We start from the raw sequence: 17,437 nt of genomic DNA, 5'->3' as shown, positions 1-17,437 counted from the left end.
AGGCATACCGCAGGGAAAGGAGAGGTCAATGCAGCTCCCACTCCCAGGCAAGACCTTTCTCCAGGACCCTCCCACGCTACCTTGAGCTCCACAATCTGAGAGGTCACATGCCACATCAGGTTTTCACTCAGGAATTTCATGCCATAGGGGCCAAGAATTTCAGCCAAGGCTCGCATCTCTGGAAGAGAATTTCAAAGAGCACACAAGTCTTTGGATATTTAAAATGTTGTCCAGGAATGAAAGAATGTGGGCAGAATGGAGGAAGAGGAGGAGTCTTTAGTCCTGCATACACCTACATATGGGTGGCAGGTCTGGCTGCCCATGAGACAATTCCTCCACTTCCCACTGGTACCTATAGCATGACTCACATCAAAGGATGATAACTAAGCCAGGCGTGGTGGCACAGGCCTTTAATCCCAGCACTCGGGAGGCAGAGGCAGGCAGATCTCTGAGTTCAAGGCCAGCCTGGTCTACAAAGCAAGTCCAGGATAGCCAGAGCTGTTACACAGAGAAACCCTGTCTTGTGGGGGGTCGGGGGGAGTAACTATTTATTTCTTTTTTAAAAAAATTGTTTTTGCATGCCTGAATATATGCGCCCATGAGCATGCAATCCTCACAGAGGCCAGATCCCCAGGAGCCAGAGCTATAGACTGTTGTGAATAGCCATGTGGGCACTGGACCTCAAGCTCCAGTCCTTGGGAGAAGCAGCTGTTTCTCTTAACAGCTGAGCCATACTTCCAGGCTCCCATTTACCTCTTACGTGAGCCTGTACTTCCCAGCCCCCTTTTCTGGATTTTGCTCTTGTACTAGCTAAACTTGCTTTATTAGATATAAGGCCTCAAAGAAGTCACTAAGTCTCTCAAAGTCTCTTTGCTCCTCTGTAACATGAAAAGAAATCATGAATTTCTCAGAATGAGTGTGAACACACACACCACACACCTGTAATGATAAACACTGTAGGAAAGTGTATACAGATGAAAAGGGTTATCTTAAATGGTAGTTACCAAGAGCCCTGAGGGGTATGAGACTGAAGCACACCACACGGCTTCACAGGTAAGGAGATTAGGTGCTTGGCCAAGGCCACCTAGGTCACATCAGAGGCATGTCCAGAAACGCAGCGCACGCCCCTCCATCCCTGCAGAGACAATGCCTGTGCATCTGGAGTCTTCTTTCTCAGACACCGGTCTTTGACAGCTCGCTGGCCCACTTCCCTCTTGAGCTGCCTTTTCATAATCAGCACACGTTCCTCAGGGTCTCAGCTCTTTTTGCTTTAAATTATTTATTCTTCCAAATCTAGACTTGCCCCTAAGGCTTTATTATTCTCACCCAGCCTGCTTTTTCCCTTCTACTAAGTTAAATCAAACTTGCCTGAGGGAATCCCAAGTTGGAAATCCTAGTGCCAAGCTCAGATGGAAGAGGCTCTGGGCTGTGGTCTTTGGCTATAGGCCGTTCCAGCGAGGGAACCCATAAAAGGCCAGAAGTAACGGGAGAGTGGTATGAGAAAGACAAGTTCAACATCATTAATCAGGATTCAGAAGGAAGGGAAACCAGGGTTCCTGCTGCAGTCTTTGAAATCAGGGCCAGCTGATGCCTTCTGCCTCCATCAACTACAGAGGGAAGCAGCCTTGGTCACTGCAGCTAATGCAATGCCTGGACCAAAGTAAATACTAGACATGTGTAGAGTCACCAATTTACAGTCACAGGATTAAGCTGAGAATTGTAGAAGGATTTTGCAATTAACTACCAGCCTTAGAAAGCTAACACTGCTGCCAGAAGGGGAAAGGGTAAAAATTGCCTTCTCTGACACTAATGAAGAGGCAGCAGGCTGGTGTACAGGATGGATCTGCAAAGCCCTCTTCTCCAGCCATCTCTACCCCCAGCTAGTAACCTGTGGCACCCTTTTCTTTCCTATCTATCTATTTTTGAAGTAACATTGCCCCATCACCATGGCAACGCGGAAAAACTGGGGTGGGGGTGGCAGAAGGGTGAATGTGCACAGCCTCCTGCTGTTTGTCAGTTGTCAGCAAGACCTAAAGCAGGTTTTTAGAGGCTGCCTACGGCTTGTGGGTAGAGCTGATGAAAGGGGGCATCGAAAAACTGCAGCAGGCAAAATATAGTCTGCTTACAGATGGAAGACATGGGGACAGTAAGGATGCAGAGCTGGGAAACAGAAGTGTGTACTTTGGCCTCCTTGCCATCCCCAGAGAAGGAGAACAAAGAAGTCTGAGTTGTGAAACACCCAGGCACAACCCGTCACTTGCATGGAGTTGAGAGAAAAGGAGGTGAAATAGGCCTTGCTTTAGACTCTCTTTTCCCATGTTCCTTAAGTTGAGCAGAGTCCAGCAGTGACACCAAGAGGAGCACTGAATGGGCCTCTGGGAAATCAGGAGGATTCGGGCCAAGGTACTGTTGAAGAGGAAGGTTCAGTTCTGTGGCAAGGAGACCAGGGCCATGGGCTCACCAGAGATGTCAGAGAACTCCTCAGCACTGAAGGTCTGTTCCCCATCTCGGGGAAGGCTGACGAAGGCCTGCATGGCTGGGGAGAGAATGATGGCTCCACTGCTCGCCTGCCTGAGTAGACTTTCTAGGTACCTATGAGGGAGGAAAGCCATGGAAGCCCAAGTTAGCATCCAGTCATTTCTGCCACCATGACACTGGATTTGGGGAGAAACCCTGCTAAAGGCTTGGATGAGAAGAAAGGCTCAAGGAAGGCAACACAGCAACTGACTTAACACCATACGCTGTCGATCAGAAGCAGAGGTGTGAGTCGGCTTGACCCCAATCTACAGCTATCCCACCATGCCTTACATGCAGCATTGTGCCCCTCCAGCCTTAGGCCCTCTTCCAACAACTGTCCTTCCCTTGCTCTTATCCTCTTGTCAGCTAAGACAGGCTCACGCTGACACTTTTTAAAGTATTAACCGGATTCCTGTAAAACACACTGAAGCCATATCCTCTCCAGCAAAAAGGCTAGACCAAGGACCCAGGGATTCCAGAAGCCAGTCTCAAATCAAACTTCTGGCTGACAGGAGCACCCATCACCCAGTCTCCAAATCTTCCCTCCCTTGACTTCTGTACAAGTCAGAGAAGCTGGCTCCAGCAGTGCCAGCCTGCTGCCAACTGCAGCCCTCACCCAGATATCAGTTCTGAGTTTGTCTCTTTCAGCATCGTGGGCTACCCACCAGTGGGCCAAACTCAGCTTCCAATTAAGTTTTCCCCCGTTAATTACAATTAGTCGTCAAAATTTTAAAACTGAAAATTTACATTAAAAAAATAACTTAGTGGGGCAGCACTCAGTGGGTACTAAAAGGTTGCTATCTCTGTGAAAGTGAAATCCTACTGTAAATGCTCATAGCTGGTGAAGTACACCTACCCTACTAGGCTGGACCCTTCCCAGTATCCTGCTGAGCTTATAGTAGATTTAAAGCGCCACCCAGTGGCTTGGGGAGGGAGAACTCTACCTCTTGGTTCTTAAAAATTGTCAAAGAAAATGATGCTTTCTCTGGTTTGGAGGAAAGGCCCCTTTCCCTATTCAGGACAACCTACTGGACTTGACACAGGCATGGCTGAGAAGGAGGAAATGGTGTGCAGGAGAGACGCTAAACCAACAGGAGGAAGAAGAGTGTCAGAAAGAAGTGGCAGAATCCTTTTCAATAGAAACAGCAAGAATCAGCCTGGCAGTGGTGGCGCACCCCTTTAATCCCAGCACTTGGGAGGCAGAGGCAGGCGGATCTCTGTGAATTCGAGGCCAGCCTGGTCTACAAAGTGAGTCCAGTACAGCCAAGGCTACACAGAGAAACACTGTCTCGAAAACAAACAAACAAACAAAACAAAACAAAAACAAAAAGAAAAAGAAAAAGAAAGAAAGAAAAAAGAAACAGTAAAAATCCAAAAAAGGAAAGTTAACGGTTGGACATTAAGAGGAATAAGGTCAAAGAGCCACGGGGTGGATGCACGGAGAGTGATGTGAAGGCTAGAATGGGAGGGGTCCAGGTCTGCCCTTCTTAATCTCCTCTACAAACAGAAAGGAGCCCCCTTTACAGGCTCAGTGACGTGCTGGAGGTGAGAACACTTGGCCATGGGGACCTAACATGTAAGGAAAAGGCACCAGCAGAGGTGAGACAACGGAAAGGAGGACACTGACCAGTTTGTGTAGAGAGTGGTGACAGTCTGCTCGCCACTTGAGTCCAACGGCTGCGTCTGCTGCAGGAGGGCGTTGCGAATGACTCTGGAAGCATCTGCGCCCAAAAACTGTGCCAGGGACTGAATGAAACTGATGTACGCTTTGACTCCTGCCAACAGCTCGGAAGGTCTAAGGATCTCCTGGGTTGCGGCATTGTAGCCAGCCAGAGTCACGATGGCTCTAAGTAACAAAAGCCTCAATAATTACAAATATATTAACAACCACGGAAACAACCCTACCTTCCTGGGTGCTACACATATTATCTCACTTAAACCCCATGGCAACCCAGTAAGGTAGACACCATTACCGCTATTTTGTGGGTAATGAAACAGAGCTCACAAAAACACTTGTGAGGATCACACAGCTGGCCAGTGGCAGCTTGGATTTGGGTCCATTGACAATTGATTCCTAACCATTTCTTTCTCTGGAGAAATTAGGTCATCTGGTAAAAGGCCTGAGCTTTCAAATGCCACCTAACTCTAAAGAAATAACTAGTCACAACTTGTGCCAAGAATGGTAATCCATGCCTAGAAGTCCTTAGAAACACAATGCAGTCCCAGGTGGTCACGGATGCCTGCCAGGATAGAGCACCACAGCCTAGAGAATACAGAATTAATGTCTGCTGCATACAGCCTTGAGTGCACAGTATGTTCCTTCCCCAGGGCCTAAGGTTTCCAGTTATACCCAGTCCTTTGACTTACAACTTTTTTCTTCATAAGAAATGGTAAACTCAGCGTAGGACATATTCTTCTAGGTGTGTCATTCATTCGCACCTTACTATAAAGGAACTCCTCAAACTCTTCCTAAGCTGTGAGATGTTTGGAGTTCTTTGTTCGGTTGCTATTTTGGCAAAATGTTTACGGCAGGGAGTCCAGGAAGGTCTGATCCCACAAATGAAAGGGAATTTTCTAGAACCCTGGGCATCATTTAAAGAAAAATGATGTAAAGGAAACAAGAGAGAGGCAGGCCTGGTCACTATTAGAGTGTTTCGCCAGCTGTGGTAGTGCACACCTGTGGTGCCAGCACTCAGAGCGATAAAGCAGGAGAATTAGGAACTAAAGTCTATCCTGGGCTACGTGCTACTTGGGGAAGCTCTGTCTCACAAGGGGGAAGAGTGGAATGGGGAGATCCCTCAACAGTTAAAAAGCTCTGGCTGCTCTTCCAGAGGACTGGGGTTCTAGTCACAGCACCCACAGGGAAGCTAGCAGCTGTCTGTAACTCCAGTTCCAGAGAATTCAACATCTTCTTCTGGTATCCAAAGACACCAAACATGTATATGGTGTACAGATAGGTACACATGCAAGCAAAACACCAGTGCACATAAAAATAAAATAAATTAAAATTCCCATTAATTTTTTTTTTAAAGCTAAAACCTCTAACCAAACCTGGAGCTTTTGGAATAATGACCCTGTGAAGCAAGAACCAGAGATTCTAGGAAACTAGATGACCACACCCTTGCTACTTCAGGGCCTGGAAACCACCACAGCTACTGACGGTGTGCACGGCCAATTATCACACTGTCATTTCCTTGCCATTGGGTGCAACTGAAGCACTTCCCCCCTAGAACAAAAACAAGCCAATTTTACTTCACTCAGGCAAAAACTCTAGTAGAAAAATAAATCTGCATCTCTCACAGTCAAAACACAGCTTGTAAACTGATCTTCCTGCTCCTGTTTTCATGCATGCTGATACAGCCGGAGCAAACTGTGGACACAAGTCTTACAGCTTTGCCCCAGCCCAGCCACGGCTGCACATCAAGATGCAGCGCAGGCCTTACAGTGTACTGTGCACGTGCTCAGTGAAACCCACGCCCCACCCAGCTCACCCAGGGTCTCTCTCTGCCACCACTCTGCCTCCTTGTCCCTTGAACAGAACAACATGGCTCCATCTCAGCCTTGGTAATACTGGTTCCTCTGCCTATGATGACTGCTCCCGGACAGTCACACACCATACCTGGCTTCATAGTTTCTTCAGGGGTTCACTCAAATGTCATTTTTTTCCAAGGCAGCAATTCCTTACCACACACACACTTCCTACGCTGTCCCTCTCACCTGCTTTATCTTTCTGTCTAGCATTTACCACTAACCTGACATATATGATGCTCTTTTATTTTGCTAGTCTGTCTCCCTAGTACAAGGTAAACTCCACGGGGCAGGGCTGTGTCTGGTGTGCTACTTTATCAATAGCCTCTAGAGCACCCCGACACGTAGTGGCTGCTCAATAAATACTGGTTAAATTAATTGCTCATATACCAAGACAAATCACAAAAGGGTAATGGATTACTCCTACGCAGTCCCCTCCATCCCCTAACTGCAGTGCCTCTGACGTAAGCGGAACCCTTCCTTCTTCAGAAAACAATGGAATAAGGGGCAAAGTGCAGGAAGGGAATTTATTTAACTAAGGTTGATTATATGGCAGGAACTTGGCACTCATAGTAATCTGTATTTGTCTACTAATCCTCAAAGTCAGGTCATTCTCAACGATCTATAAGGTAAATATTATTATCCCAGACTTAACAGGAAGAAAACTGACTCAGATAAGTTAGATAATCCATTGTTGTAGCTAACGGCCAGAGTGTGGGCTCAGTGCTATAGGCTGTAAAGAGTCTGAATGTTTCCCCCCTTTTTAGGGTCTGTGTCGTTAGGCTAGCCTAGATTTCTCTAGGCAACCAAGGATGACCTTAAATTCCTGTCATTTCTGCCCCTATCTCCCAAGTGCTGGTCTCCCTCTGCTCTCTCTACCAAGCAATGGGGATGGATCAGCTGCTCATCAAAATCTATAGAAGTAGGGCTCTTCTTCTCTTCCTCCTCCTCTTCTTCCTCCTTCTCCTCCTCCTCCTCCTCACAGGGGTGCTTGGAACCTATGCCAGCCTGTATCAGTCTCCAGCCTGCGACATGACCACTGGATGGATCTAACAGGACCACACTGAAGATGGCCAGAGAGTGCAAGCATGGACCAGGAAGAGGGCTACCTGCTGAGCCTAGTCTCCAGGTGGCTGCTGAGGTACTCGGATGGGAAGATGGTGTGTTCAAAGACAGAGAAGCTGTACACATGATTCATTGCCAGTGCCAACTCAGTCAAGTTTAGATGTAGTTTGTCCATGCTAAAAAGAAAAAAAAATAGAACTTGATTATGGGTCTGGTGCTGTGTACTGGTATCTGGGAAGGAAATACCAGGCCATGTTCCTTAGACTCTTGTCACTCTTGAGGGACACTCAGCCTCGAATAGTACACACTAGAAAATTCACTTAGGTGCTTTTCTGCATCTGCCAATTCCCACCACCTCCTCTGCTTTTCCCCTTATATCACACCCCCTCTTTCTTCTTCTCCCTCCTTTTGGCCCTTGGGGGCCAGGTCCTCACTTAGTGACAAGGCTGCGGTTCTTCCGGTGGCTCTCTGCCCCTGGCTTGTCCCTCTCAGGCTCTCCTTTCCTGGGGGCCTGCCTCTGCTTCATGGACTTCTTGTTCTTGGCTTTGCTGATGGTGGTGGCACAGTGCTTAGGTAGAAGCTTCGGGATGGACACAGAGGAGGGAGAGACAACGGTCACTGACAACAGCTGTAAGAAGGCTCCTCCGTCACCATCGGCTCCTCTCCCCAACCAGCTAGCTTCTCTTTCTCTAGTCGGGACCTTTTTAGAATTGTGTGCATATCTTCCAGTGTTCCTGAATATCTCCCCATGTACAGCCTCAAGTCCTAAGTTGGCAGTGTCTTTCCCGGATGAAAGCACTGCTCCCACCCACATCTAAGGTCTTTCCTAACAGACAAATTCAAGGGAAAACAAGCTCCACTTACCTTGTTTTGTAGGATCCCAAAGTAGGGAAACAATGCTTTTTGCTAGACAAAACCATCATCACACAGGCTGTACCCCTCTTATTCTGCCTCATGAAGAGCCTTGCCCAGACTACCATGGCCCTCCAAATTCTCAAAGTTCACATGTTTTCAATATCCTTTCCTTGTTTCTTCTTTTTCTTAAATATGTGTATATGTATATTTCCTGCTAGCTAGCTCAGACATCAATGTTGCATCTCCCCTTTCCCTGCGTAGCCCCACAGAAAATGCAAGCCACCACATGATATTTAGGTTGCCTTAGGGAATCACTTTGGGACTACTTCCAGAACAGATAAGAGCCACACAGAAAATTCATTTGTTACTTTGTAATCATGCTTCCTATTCTTAAACCCAAATTCTGTTGGCTCAAAAAAATAAAACAAAATAGAATTCACCTTGATAGACAAAGACATATTAATATGAAAGTATTTGCGGTTGATTCACAAATCAGTACCCAAATATGTAACCCCATTAGTAATGACTCAGGGCTTAGTCATTCCTGATCCAGCACTGAGTAACCTTGTTTACCATGCGTGTGGTAGATACGCATAGTGAATGACGAAGACAGCTGTAAGTCCCTCATTTGCATGTCGTCTGTGCATCGATTACTTACACTCTTTCAGTCATGTATTTGTATTTCTCTCCACCTTACACTGGGACATTCCCAAAGGCAGGGAACACGTACCTTCCATTTTGATCTTCACCCCAAACTGTTAGCCTAAGAGATTAGTGTCCATTTAGAGTCGCATAATACGAGAGCTAATGTTTATTGACTATTGTATATACCAAAGATTTAATGTATTCTATTTCATTTAATCCTTATTACACCTCTGTAAAAAGAAAAGTGTTTTTATCCTTACTTGACACATAAGAAAATGAAAACGCTGAGTAATACAGTAACTATCTGTACTCACACACGTACACCTATTGCACATGTACAAACTCACACACACACACACACATACACATTATTTCCTCTCCTACCAAAATTGCTACTATTCTGACTCAAACCCAGGAAGGGTGGGTAGTCTGGGAAACTCAAGACTTCAGGGACAAGAGCAAAACTGCCTTCTTATTCCTGGTTTTCTGAAATGTAGGTTGATCTAATCATGACCAGGTGCTGTGAGTCAATCAAGGGAGGAAGAGAAGAAACCAGAAGAAGTAATCCCGGGGACCAGCAGGAGTCCTCGGAAATGTCCAGTTAGTTGTAGACTGGGACGCTGATGAACAGAATGACCAGATAAGACAGTGATCTGGAGCTATTGTCCCAAACATGTGAGCAGCATGCAAAGAGGACAAAGTTCATCTCCCAAAATTGAACTGCTCAAGTCAGAGCATTTATAGCTGCTTCTGTCCTCTGAGTGTATCCAACCTACCACCACAGATCATGTCCTACCAAGGATAACACAGAATCACAAGCTTACTTAAAACATTAGGACATGCGTGTGTGTGTGTGTGTGTGTGTGTGTGTGTGTGTGTGTGTGTGTGTGTGTGTGTGTGTGTGTGTGTGTGTGCGTGTGTGTGTGCGTGTGTGTGCGTGTGTGTGTGCGTGTGCGTGTGTGTGTGTGTGTGTGTGTGTGTGTGTGCGCGTGCACGCGCGCATGTGTGGGTGCGTGGGTTGCCATTCTTGTAACTCACTTAAAGAGTTCTCCAGGGCTGGAGAGATGACTCAGAGGTTAAGAGCACTGTCTACTCTTCCAAAGGTCCTGAGTTCAATTCCTAGCAACCACATGGTGGCTCACAACCATCTACAATGAAATCTGGTGCCCTCTTCTGTAGTGCAGGCACACATGCAGACAGAACACTGTATAAATAATAAATAAATCTTTTTTTTTTTTTTTAAGAGTTCTCCAACATGAACTTTGCAGAAGGCTACCCCAGGTCACAATGTCAGAAGGTGGTGCATTGTGATTCTAATTCCAAGAGAGTACTTGGAGTGACAATACTGATAGAGGAATCTGTCACAAACCAAAGTTCACAAAAGCCCTAATGCGGTGGGTTTCCACAGTGTAGTGGTTATCATGTTCGCCTAACAAAAGCCCTAACCCTATTCAAGAAACCAGGAATTTGGCCTGTGAAAGACAAGTATGGCTAGAGGGTAAAGGGGCCGATCCAGGGTGAGGGGCCACCTGTTCGGTCAGGTTCCTCTGTTCAGCACAGATCTCAAGCACACAGTTGCTGGTCTGCTTGGCCAGCTCTTCCAGGAAGGAGTTGCAGTGGTGGAGACCATGGTTCTTTAGGTGAGGGTACTGTAGGGGAGGACCAGGGAAGAGACACGTCACATGAAGGCCACTTCCCTCTCCCCACACTGCTCTCACCCCTTGCCTGGGCCATCCTCTCCTAAGGAAAAAGAAACAAGCCAGAAAGACCGGATACATCCCATATCAAAATGAGATGTTTGGGACTCATCCAACACTTGTGCCTGTTCCCTTCCCAGGGTCAAAATCATCCCCTGGAACTATATTTTGAGAGGTAAAGAAGAGAAGTGACTAGAGATATATTAGAGTGTGAGCGGCAGGGTACTCACCTCCTCTGGGCACATTTCATGAGTGCAGTGGACAAAATGAGCACAAATCATGGGGAATGCAATGCTGTAGCGAAGCATGGTTGGTTCCTCCAGGGTCATAGCAAACATCTTCTCAAAGGTGCGGAGATGAAAGCTGCAGAAAAAGAAGAGGACTGACAACCAGGGCTTATGGCCAGACCCTTTCTGCAATTTTCTTCTTGCTATTTGCCACTCCCTCCTGCTTTCTATCCTAGAAAGGAGCCAAAGAAATCTTAACCTTTTCAGAGTCTTACAATGGCTTCCAAGGCAGCAAAATGATAACTTTCCCTTCTCTGAACAAAATTCGCAGTTCCTGCCTGGCAGTCGCCTGAGTCAGGCCATCCCCTCTAACTCTGTAGCTCCAAATTCACGCTCCCTCAAAACACGACACTCAGGCTCCAGATAACCTACTTAGACTCAATGCTTGAAACTTTCCTTTCCTTCATCAAGATTATGTTGCTGTGCACTTAGCATATGCGTGTCATAGCCCTCCATTTCTGGAAATGGCAAAGGACAGACATGACTAATGTGCCTTGGTTTTTTTATTGTTTTGTGTTGTGGGGGTGTTATTTGGGGGTTTGGGGTGGTTGGTGTTTGTTTTTGATCCTTCAAAGAGTAGAGTTACACATCATAGTGATCAACTAATTGTTGCCAAGTGTTATCTGGTGAAGATAGTTAAGTATTCATTTTCCAATGGCCCTATTCTCCAGCCTCTCAATTATTTCTTACTTTCCCAACACTAAATTTCCACAACATACACGTTTCCTTCCTTTTGTTTTATCTTATTTTATTTTGGGTTTTTGAGACAGGGTCTCAAGGCTTGGGACTCACTAGATAGCCTAGGCTGGCCTAAAACTCACAGCAACCCTCCTACTGCAGGCTCCCAAGCACTTATGTCTCTTTCCTTGTTGTTTACGACAGTCTCTTTGAGGCCCATTCTTTCCTTTAGCTCAGTAAGTAGCCAACGGTGACCTTCAATTCCTGACCCCCCTGTCCCTACCTTCCAAGTGCTGACACTTTAGATGTGCATCACCACAGCTGGCTTCATGTCTCTAAATCTAAATGCCATGGCTGGAGAATAGTAGTTAAGAGCAGTTACTGTGCTTTGAGCCAACCCAGGTTTAGTCCCCAGTACTCACATCAGGTGGTTCACAACCACCTATACTCCAGCTCCCGGGGATCCAGCACCTTCCTTGTCCTTTGTGGGTACCCACACACAAGTGGCACACACACACACACACACACACACACACACACACACACACACACACACGAGAGAGAGAGAGAGAGAGAGAGAGAGAGAGACAGAGACAGAGAGAGAGAGATTCATACCCATAAAGGAAAATAAATCTTTAAATTATAATGTCCTAAGAATTTAAAGTAACAAACAAACAAAACCTGGAGGGCTGGAGAGATGGCCCAGAGGTTAAGGCTGCTCTTCTAGAGGTCCTGAGTTCAATTCCCAGCAACCACATGGTGGCTCATAACCATCTATAGTGAGATCTGGTGCCCTCTTCTGGCATGCAGGTGCACATGCAGGCAGAAGAATGTGTATATATAATAAATAAATATATCGAAGAAGTTTACAAAAGAACACAGGGCTCATGTCTTTAATCCCAGCACTCAGGAGGTAGAGGCAGGCGAATCACCAGGAGTCATCCAGAGACTTCCAGGACAGCCAAAGCTACACAGAGAACCCCTTTCTCAAAAACCAGATAGATAGATAGAAAGAAAGAAAGAAAGAAAGTGGACTGATAATGAAGTCAGAACCAGGACACACCAGAAGGTAGAAAGGTCAGAGGTTTCCACCAGCATTTTCTCTACCGAGTCCAACATCTGGGAGTGAAAGATGATGAGGTTCATGACCTTGGCTAAGTCAGGGTTCTCGTGCAGGTGCAACGGCGCCTTCGCCACGCTGGTGTACGCCTGCGATTGGGGTGGAAGACAAGACAAATGAATGAAGCCGAGCCTTGAGGCTGTAATCTGACATGGTGCATTGGACCATGTGTACTCAGCAGTTCCCAAAGATTACTGATTCACTGAAGCAGAGCCTAAGAAGTCAAAAGATTGGGGAGAGACTTGTGGAAGAAGAAGAACTGGGGGGCGGGGGGGCACCACAAGACAAGAACCTTACCTGTAGGCGGAACCAATCCAGCCTTAATCCAGAAAAGTCAAATTTCTCTTCATTATCAACTATAAAAGAGAAGCAAATGCAAGAGAAAAATGATAAAACGGCTCCTGGCCCCTGGTTGCACAGAACGGTAGGCCTCTTCAAAGTTATCCAGTGCTCCGGCTCACAGACCAATGTTTCCAGAAAACCCATGTCAGCCCTTGTAAGTGCTCTGCTGCTTTCGCCTCCCTCCAGTTACCTTGCTTGAGATGCAGAGAGGACAGCGTGCTAACAAACGATGACATGATGACAGACTCCTCCTCTGGACACACAGACAGGTTCTAAAGCAAACAGAAGGTGATGTCAGGGCCCACGGCTTCCATAGGATGGAAAGATGCAGCCAGAGGCTCAGTCAGTGCGTGGAGGTGGAAGGAACTGCTGGCTGCCCAAGACAGAAAAACCCAAGCAAGGAACAGACAGAGCCACCTAGAAGCCCTGCCGCATGGCCTCCCATTTCTCTTCAGTTTTCTCTCCTCTTGCTTAGGGGGAAACAATCTGTTGAGATCATTCATCTTTACCATCCTTAGTGTTCTACCACCTTTCTGGAACCCAAACTCCAGGCACTTGGCCAGAAGGAAAGCTACCAGGGAGCAATCATGACGACCGCCAAAGTGTCATCAGTGAGGTATACCTGAATGATGTCACTCAGCACAAGGACATCAAACCTGGCCAGGTACTGAAGGTGGTACTGCTGGATCACTTTGATGTGCCGACGGACCAGGCCCCTGACCTCCTCCACCGAGAACAGAAGTTCCGCAATGCTCCTGTGAAGGTGAGGACAGGAGAGACCACAGAATGGGTAAGTGAAGACACAGCTAGACAAGGCAGGGACCGAGACGCCCCCCAGGTCATTTGCTGCCACCTTGCCCCTTTCTCCCAGGCTAAGGACGAGGGTCTTAAGCAAATACTAACAAGTCAGCATAGTCTTCAGGAGTCTTAGTCTTGGTGACATTTTCTGTATGGCGAACCAGCCAAGTGATCTCATCACGAATGAAAGACAGGGCCATGAAAGCAAAAAGGGCCTAAGAGAGGACAAAGCCTATTAGAATTTTCCACTTGAATGAATTTTCTACATACATTTTTTTTTAATTTTAGTGTATGGTTATAGCTCTAGTGGGAGAGTGCTCACCTCTCGGGTACAAAGCTCAGGGTTATAGCCCCAGAACGGGGGAAAGGGAGTGAGCACAGAGAAAACAGTTGAGATACTCTGTATGTGGATATAATTGTGTAGCTGCACTGACAGCATCTGGAAACAGGCACACAGAAAGCTGAACCATGTGACATAGAATCAGACACACATATGTTGGCCCTGGCTCACAGTCAATACCCCTCCCTCTCAACAAAATTAAATTTTAGAAATGCTTAATGGGTATTTATATGGCTTAAAACAGAAAGCAAGCTCTGTCGTCAATTAGTTTACACTCAAATAGAAGATAGGCCAAGGACACATATAGCTGTTAGACGCATGCGTGAAGATGCCAAGGGAAAACATGAAACATGTGGGTACTTTGGAAGTCACTGAATCAGCACATATATAAATTGATCGCAAGAGAAGGGGCCTGAGAGATAGTTCTACCGGTGAAGTGCTCACCACATAAACATAAGGATCTGAGTTCAGCCACCAGAGCTCATGTGAAAAGAAGCCATGCTGGTGGTATGCGCGTGCAACCCCAGTGCTCAGGAGCCTCACTGGTCAGTCTGAGCCTCAGGCCAGTGAAAGACTTCAAAACAACAAGGTAGACTGCCTCTAAGAACAGCAGGTGAGGTTGTCCTCTGACCTGCACACCCATGTATGAACATGCATGTGCTGTCTCGGGCATGCTAAGTCACCACTCACGGAGTCATTATTCGTCATCCCTATACCCCCCCACCCACCCACACACACACACTTCTCTTGCCTTAGGACCCAGCAGGCCTGGCTCATCGTTCAACACAGTCTCCAACTCCTTCACAGCTGTCCGCAGAAACTGCCGGCGTTGACAGTGAAACTGGCCACTGAGGAAGGAAAGTGGAAAGTAGAGAATACTGTCTTTCCCTCCCTCACAAGCTCCCCAGAAGCAGTGCAGAAGAGGGGTGTCAGGCAGGAGGAAGGCTCTGTGCGGAACCTCAGAGAGGAAACACAGGCACGTGTGCGGCTGCAGGAAGATCTTAGGGGTGAGCCCACAAGTCTGTACAGAGATTCAGTGCGCTGAAGTGGAAAGTCTGGGGAGATCCCTATCCCAGCCCCTCCGAGCCCACACCCCACCCTTACCTGTTTGCAATGGCATGTTCCTTGCTCTCCTTGATGTCTGCCACGCGCTTACTGTACCTAAGGATTGACATGTCCGGCACAGCAGGGTGTCATACCATCAGTTAGTAAGAACAGGCACCCTAACTAGCAGGATTTTCATCCATTCGTCTCACCCTATGCAAACAAGACTCTAAGCTTAGAGACCATCCTGCTCCATGGTTCATTCTGCAAAGACAATCACTACAGGAGCCAAACCAGGCTGTGATAATGTGTGCCTGTCATCCCAGCACTCAAGAGACAGAGCAGGAGGATCACAAGTTTAAGCACAACAAGATAGATAGATAGATAGATAGATAGATAGATAGATAGATAGATAGAATCTGTCAAAAGCAAAAAAAAAAAAAAGCTAGTAAGGGAGTTAAGAGAAGAAAAAAGGAGAAAAAAATGGGGAAAGGAGGAAGGAAAAAGAAAAGGAAGGAAATGCTATGTAGTAGTCAGCTGGGCCGCAGTGGTGAAGGCCAGGTGGACTGCTTTCTCACACTGTGCGTGGCTTCTAGTCAACCATTCTTCCAGATTTGACTGGAGTGAGGAAGGACGTCACAAACACTACTCCCAGCCTTCTTGCTACAGGTCCCAGCCCCACCCACTTTGTCTTGGTATTTAGCTCACCAATTATCTGTCACGGTTTATCTTTCCCTCTCTGCTGGCTTATTTTCCACTCTCAGCCAACAAGTTCAAAGCCTCTCTTATTCTGGAAACTCTCACTTGACCCCAACACCCTGCACTTCACCCACTCTCCCACACCATCAGCTCCTCCAGAGATACACTCCTTTTCCCTCCTCACCCTTCCCTGACCCTTCCAACCTCACAAGACCTTCAACACTGAACAATCCATTCCTCTGAGGTCAATGTGAACTTTTGAGTCACCAAATTAAATAACCTTTCCTATTGCTTTAGCTTAACTGCAACGTTTGATCATATCTTTTTTCTAATAGAGACCTGCACCCGGGTCCCACACTGCACGGCCTCTGCGCCCTGTGTTCCTAACTGTCTTCATTCATTCTGTCAGCTGCTGCCACAGCAGTGGAGGAGAATTTGTAACCTCTATAATCTCCCTTCTCCAAGCCTCTCCTTTACTAAACTTAGCATAAAAATTAAAGGCATTTGGAATTGAGAATTATCTTAATTAAATCAGGATTCAACTCCATAGCACGGCTAAGGGATAATTATTTCAACTTCCATCCAGTATATAGGACAGACACAAGATCGAGTCAAAAAAAAAAAAAACCCTAGAATTATTTCATATTCCCACCTCTCATTAAGGGACATTTAGACTGCACCTCCTGTCTTCTTATTTACATATATACATAAATATACATACTTAAGTTATAAAGATCAAATCACATTATTTATGCCAAAGAGCTTCTCATCAGCTGCTGTCCTTAGTGACAGGCACTGAACATGTTCCCACCTCACTAGAAAACTTCATACATACACATTCTATTTCCTGTGACTTCTGCTTAAAGACTCAATTCTCTCAACTCTGAAAATGAATTATTTTACTGTGTTCTTGTTCTTTGTTCTCTTGTTTTGTTCTTTTAAATGTTTCTCTCTCTCTCTTTTTTTTTTTCTTCTTGACAATTTAAAAAAACATGTATCTATGTATTTATTTGTGGGGTTAGTGTGTATGTATGTGTGCCATGGCACAAACGTAGGACTCAGAGGACAATATTTAAGAGAAGGCTTTCTCCTTGCACCAGGTAATTTCCAAGGATGGAACTCAGGCTGTCAGGCTTGGTGACAAGTGCTGAGCCACCTCAACAGCCTTTTGACATTTTTTTTTTTTTTTGAGACAGGGTTTCTCTGTGTAGCCTTGGCTGTCCTGGACTCACTTTGTAGACCAGGCTGGCCTTGAACTCACAGCGATCTGCCTGCCTCTGCCTCCTGAGTGCTGGGATTAAAGGCGTGCACCACCACCACCCGGCTTTCACATTAAAAAAAAAAAAAAAAATTAATACTACTTGGTTGTTGAGGAACAAGTGTTTTCATTACTGTGTCTTGTTTTTGTTTGTTTGTTTTGTTTCTTTCCAATCAGAGTATTAAACCCCATGGCCTTACACATATTAGGAAGCACCCTGCCTCTAAGCCATGGTCCTACACTTTAATATATAATAAATAAGACTATCTAGAGGGAGCAGAATTTTATAAAAAGCTGTTATTAAAATATAGGCTAGGGATAGATCTCAAAGGTGGTGCTTTCCTAGAAAGTACAAAGCGCTGGGTTTGATCCTGAGCTTGGGAGTCAGGGGGAAAAAAAGAAACTCTGAAGCGTGTTACCCTCCACATCTGAGAACTTACCCTACAAAACATCTGAATGTGCTCACAAGAATACGTCAGTGAATATTCTCTAAAGTGTTTGTTTAACATGGGAGGCAAAGGTAGGGAATCTCCCTGTGTTTTAGGCCAGCTTGATCTATACAGC

The 17,437-nt window shown here is 46.2% G+C and overlaps 1 protein-coding gene across 1 annotated transcript in view; it reads right to left on the bottom strand.

The window, feature by feature from the left end:
• The window catches only part of Nckap1l (NCK associated protein 1 like), a 46,251-nt gene that overhangs the window by 10,693 nt on the left and 18,121 nt on the right, over window positions 1-17,437 (bottom strand). The window contains exons 10-23 of the mRNA XM_051160492.1: window positions 14,977-15,033; window positions 14,624-14,720; window positions 13,638-13,747; window positions 13,357-13,489; window positions 12,925-13,006; window positions 12,690-12,748; window positions 12,336-12,481; window positions 10,538-10,670; window positions 10,140-10,259; window positions 7,545-7,690; window positions 7,155-7,286; window positions 4,145-4,363; window positions 2,462-2,592; window positions 81-178 (exon numbers count right to left, since the gene is read on the bottom strand). Of these exons, the coding sequence (XP_051016449.1) occupies window positions 81-178; window positions 2,462-2,592; window positions 4,145-4,363; window positions 7,155-7,286; window positions 7,545-7,690; window positions 10,140-10,259; window positions 10,538-10,670; window positions 12,336-12,481; window positions 12,690-12,748; window positions 12,925-13,006; window positions 13,357-13,489; window positions 13,638-13,747; window positions 14,624-14,720; window positions 14,977-15,033 (1,663 nt within the window). The remainder of the gene's footprint in view (window positions 1-80; window positions 179-2,461; window positions 2,593-4,144; window positions 4,364-7,154; window positions 7,287-7,544; window positions 7,691-10,139; window positions 10,260-10,537; window positions 10,671-12,335; window positions 12,482-12,689; window positions 12,749-12,924; window positions 13,007-13,356; window positions 13,490-13,637; window positions 13,748-14,623; window positions 14,721-14,976; window positions 15,034-17,437) is intronic.

The sequence above is a fragment of the Acomys russatus genome, chromosome 17 (genome assembly GCF_903995435.1).
Source record: "Acomys russatus chromosome 17, mAcoRus1.1, whole genome shotgun sequence".
NCBI classification, from domain to species: domain Eukaryota; kingdom Metazoa; phylum Chordata; class Mammalia; order Rodentia; family Muridae; genus Acomys; species Acomys russatus.
This window is presented reverse-complemented; position numbering and strand designations above follow the sequence as displayed.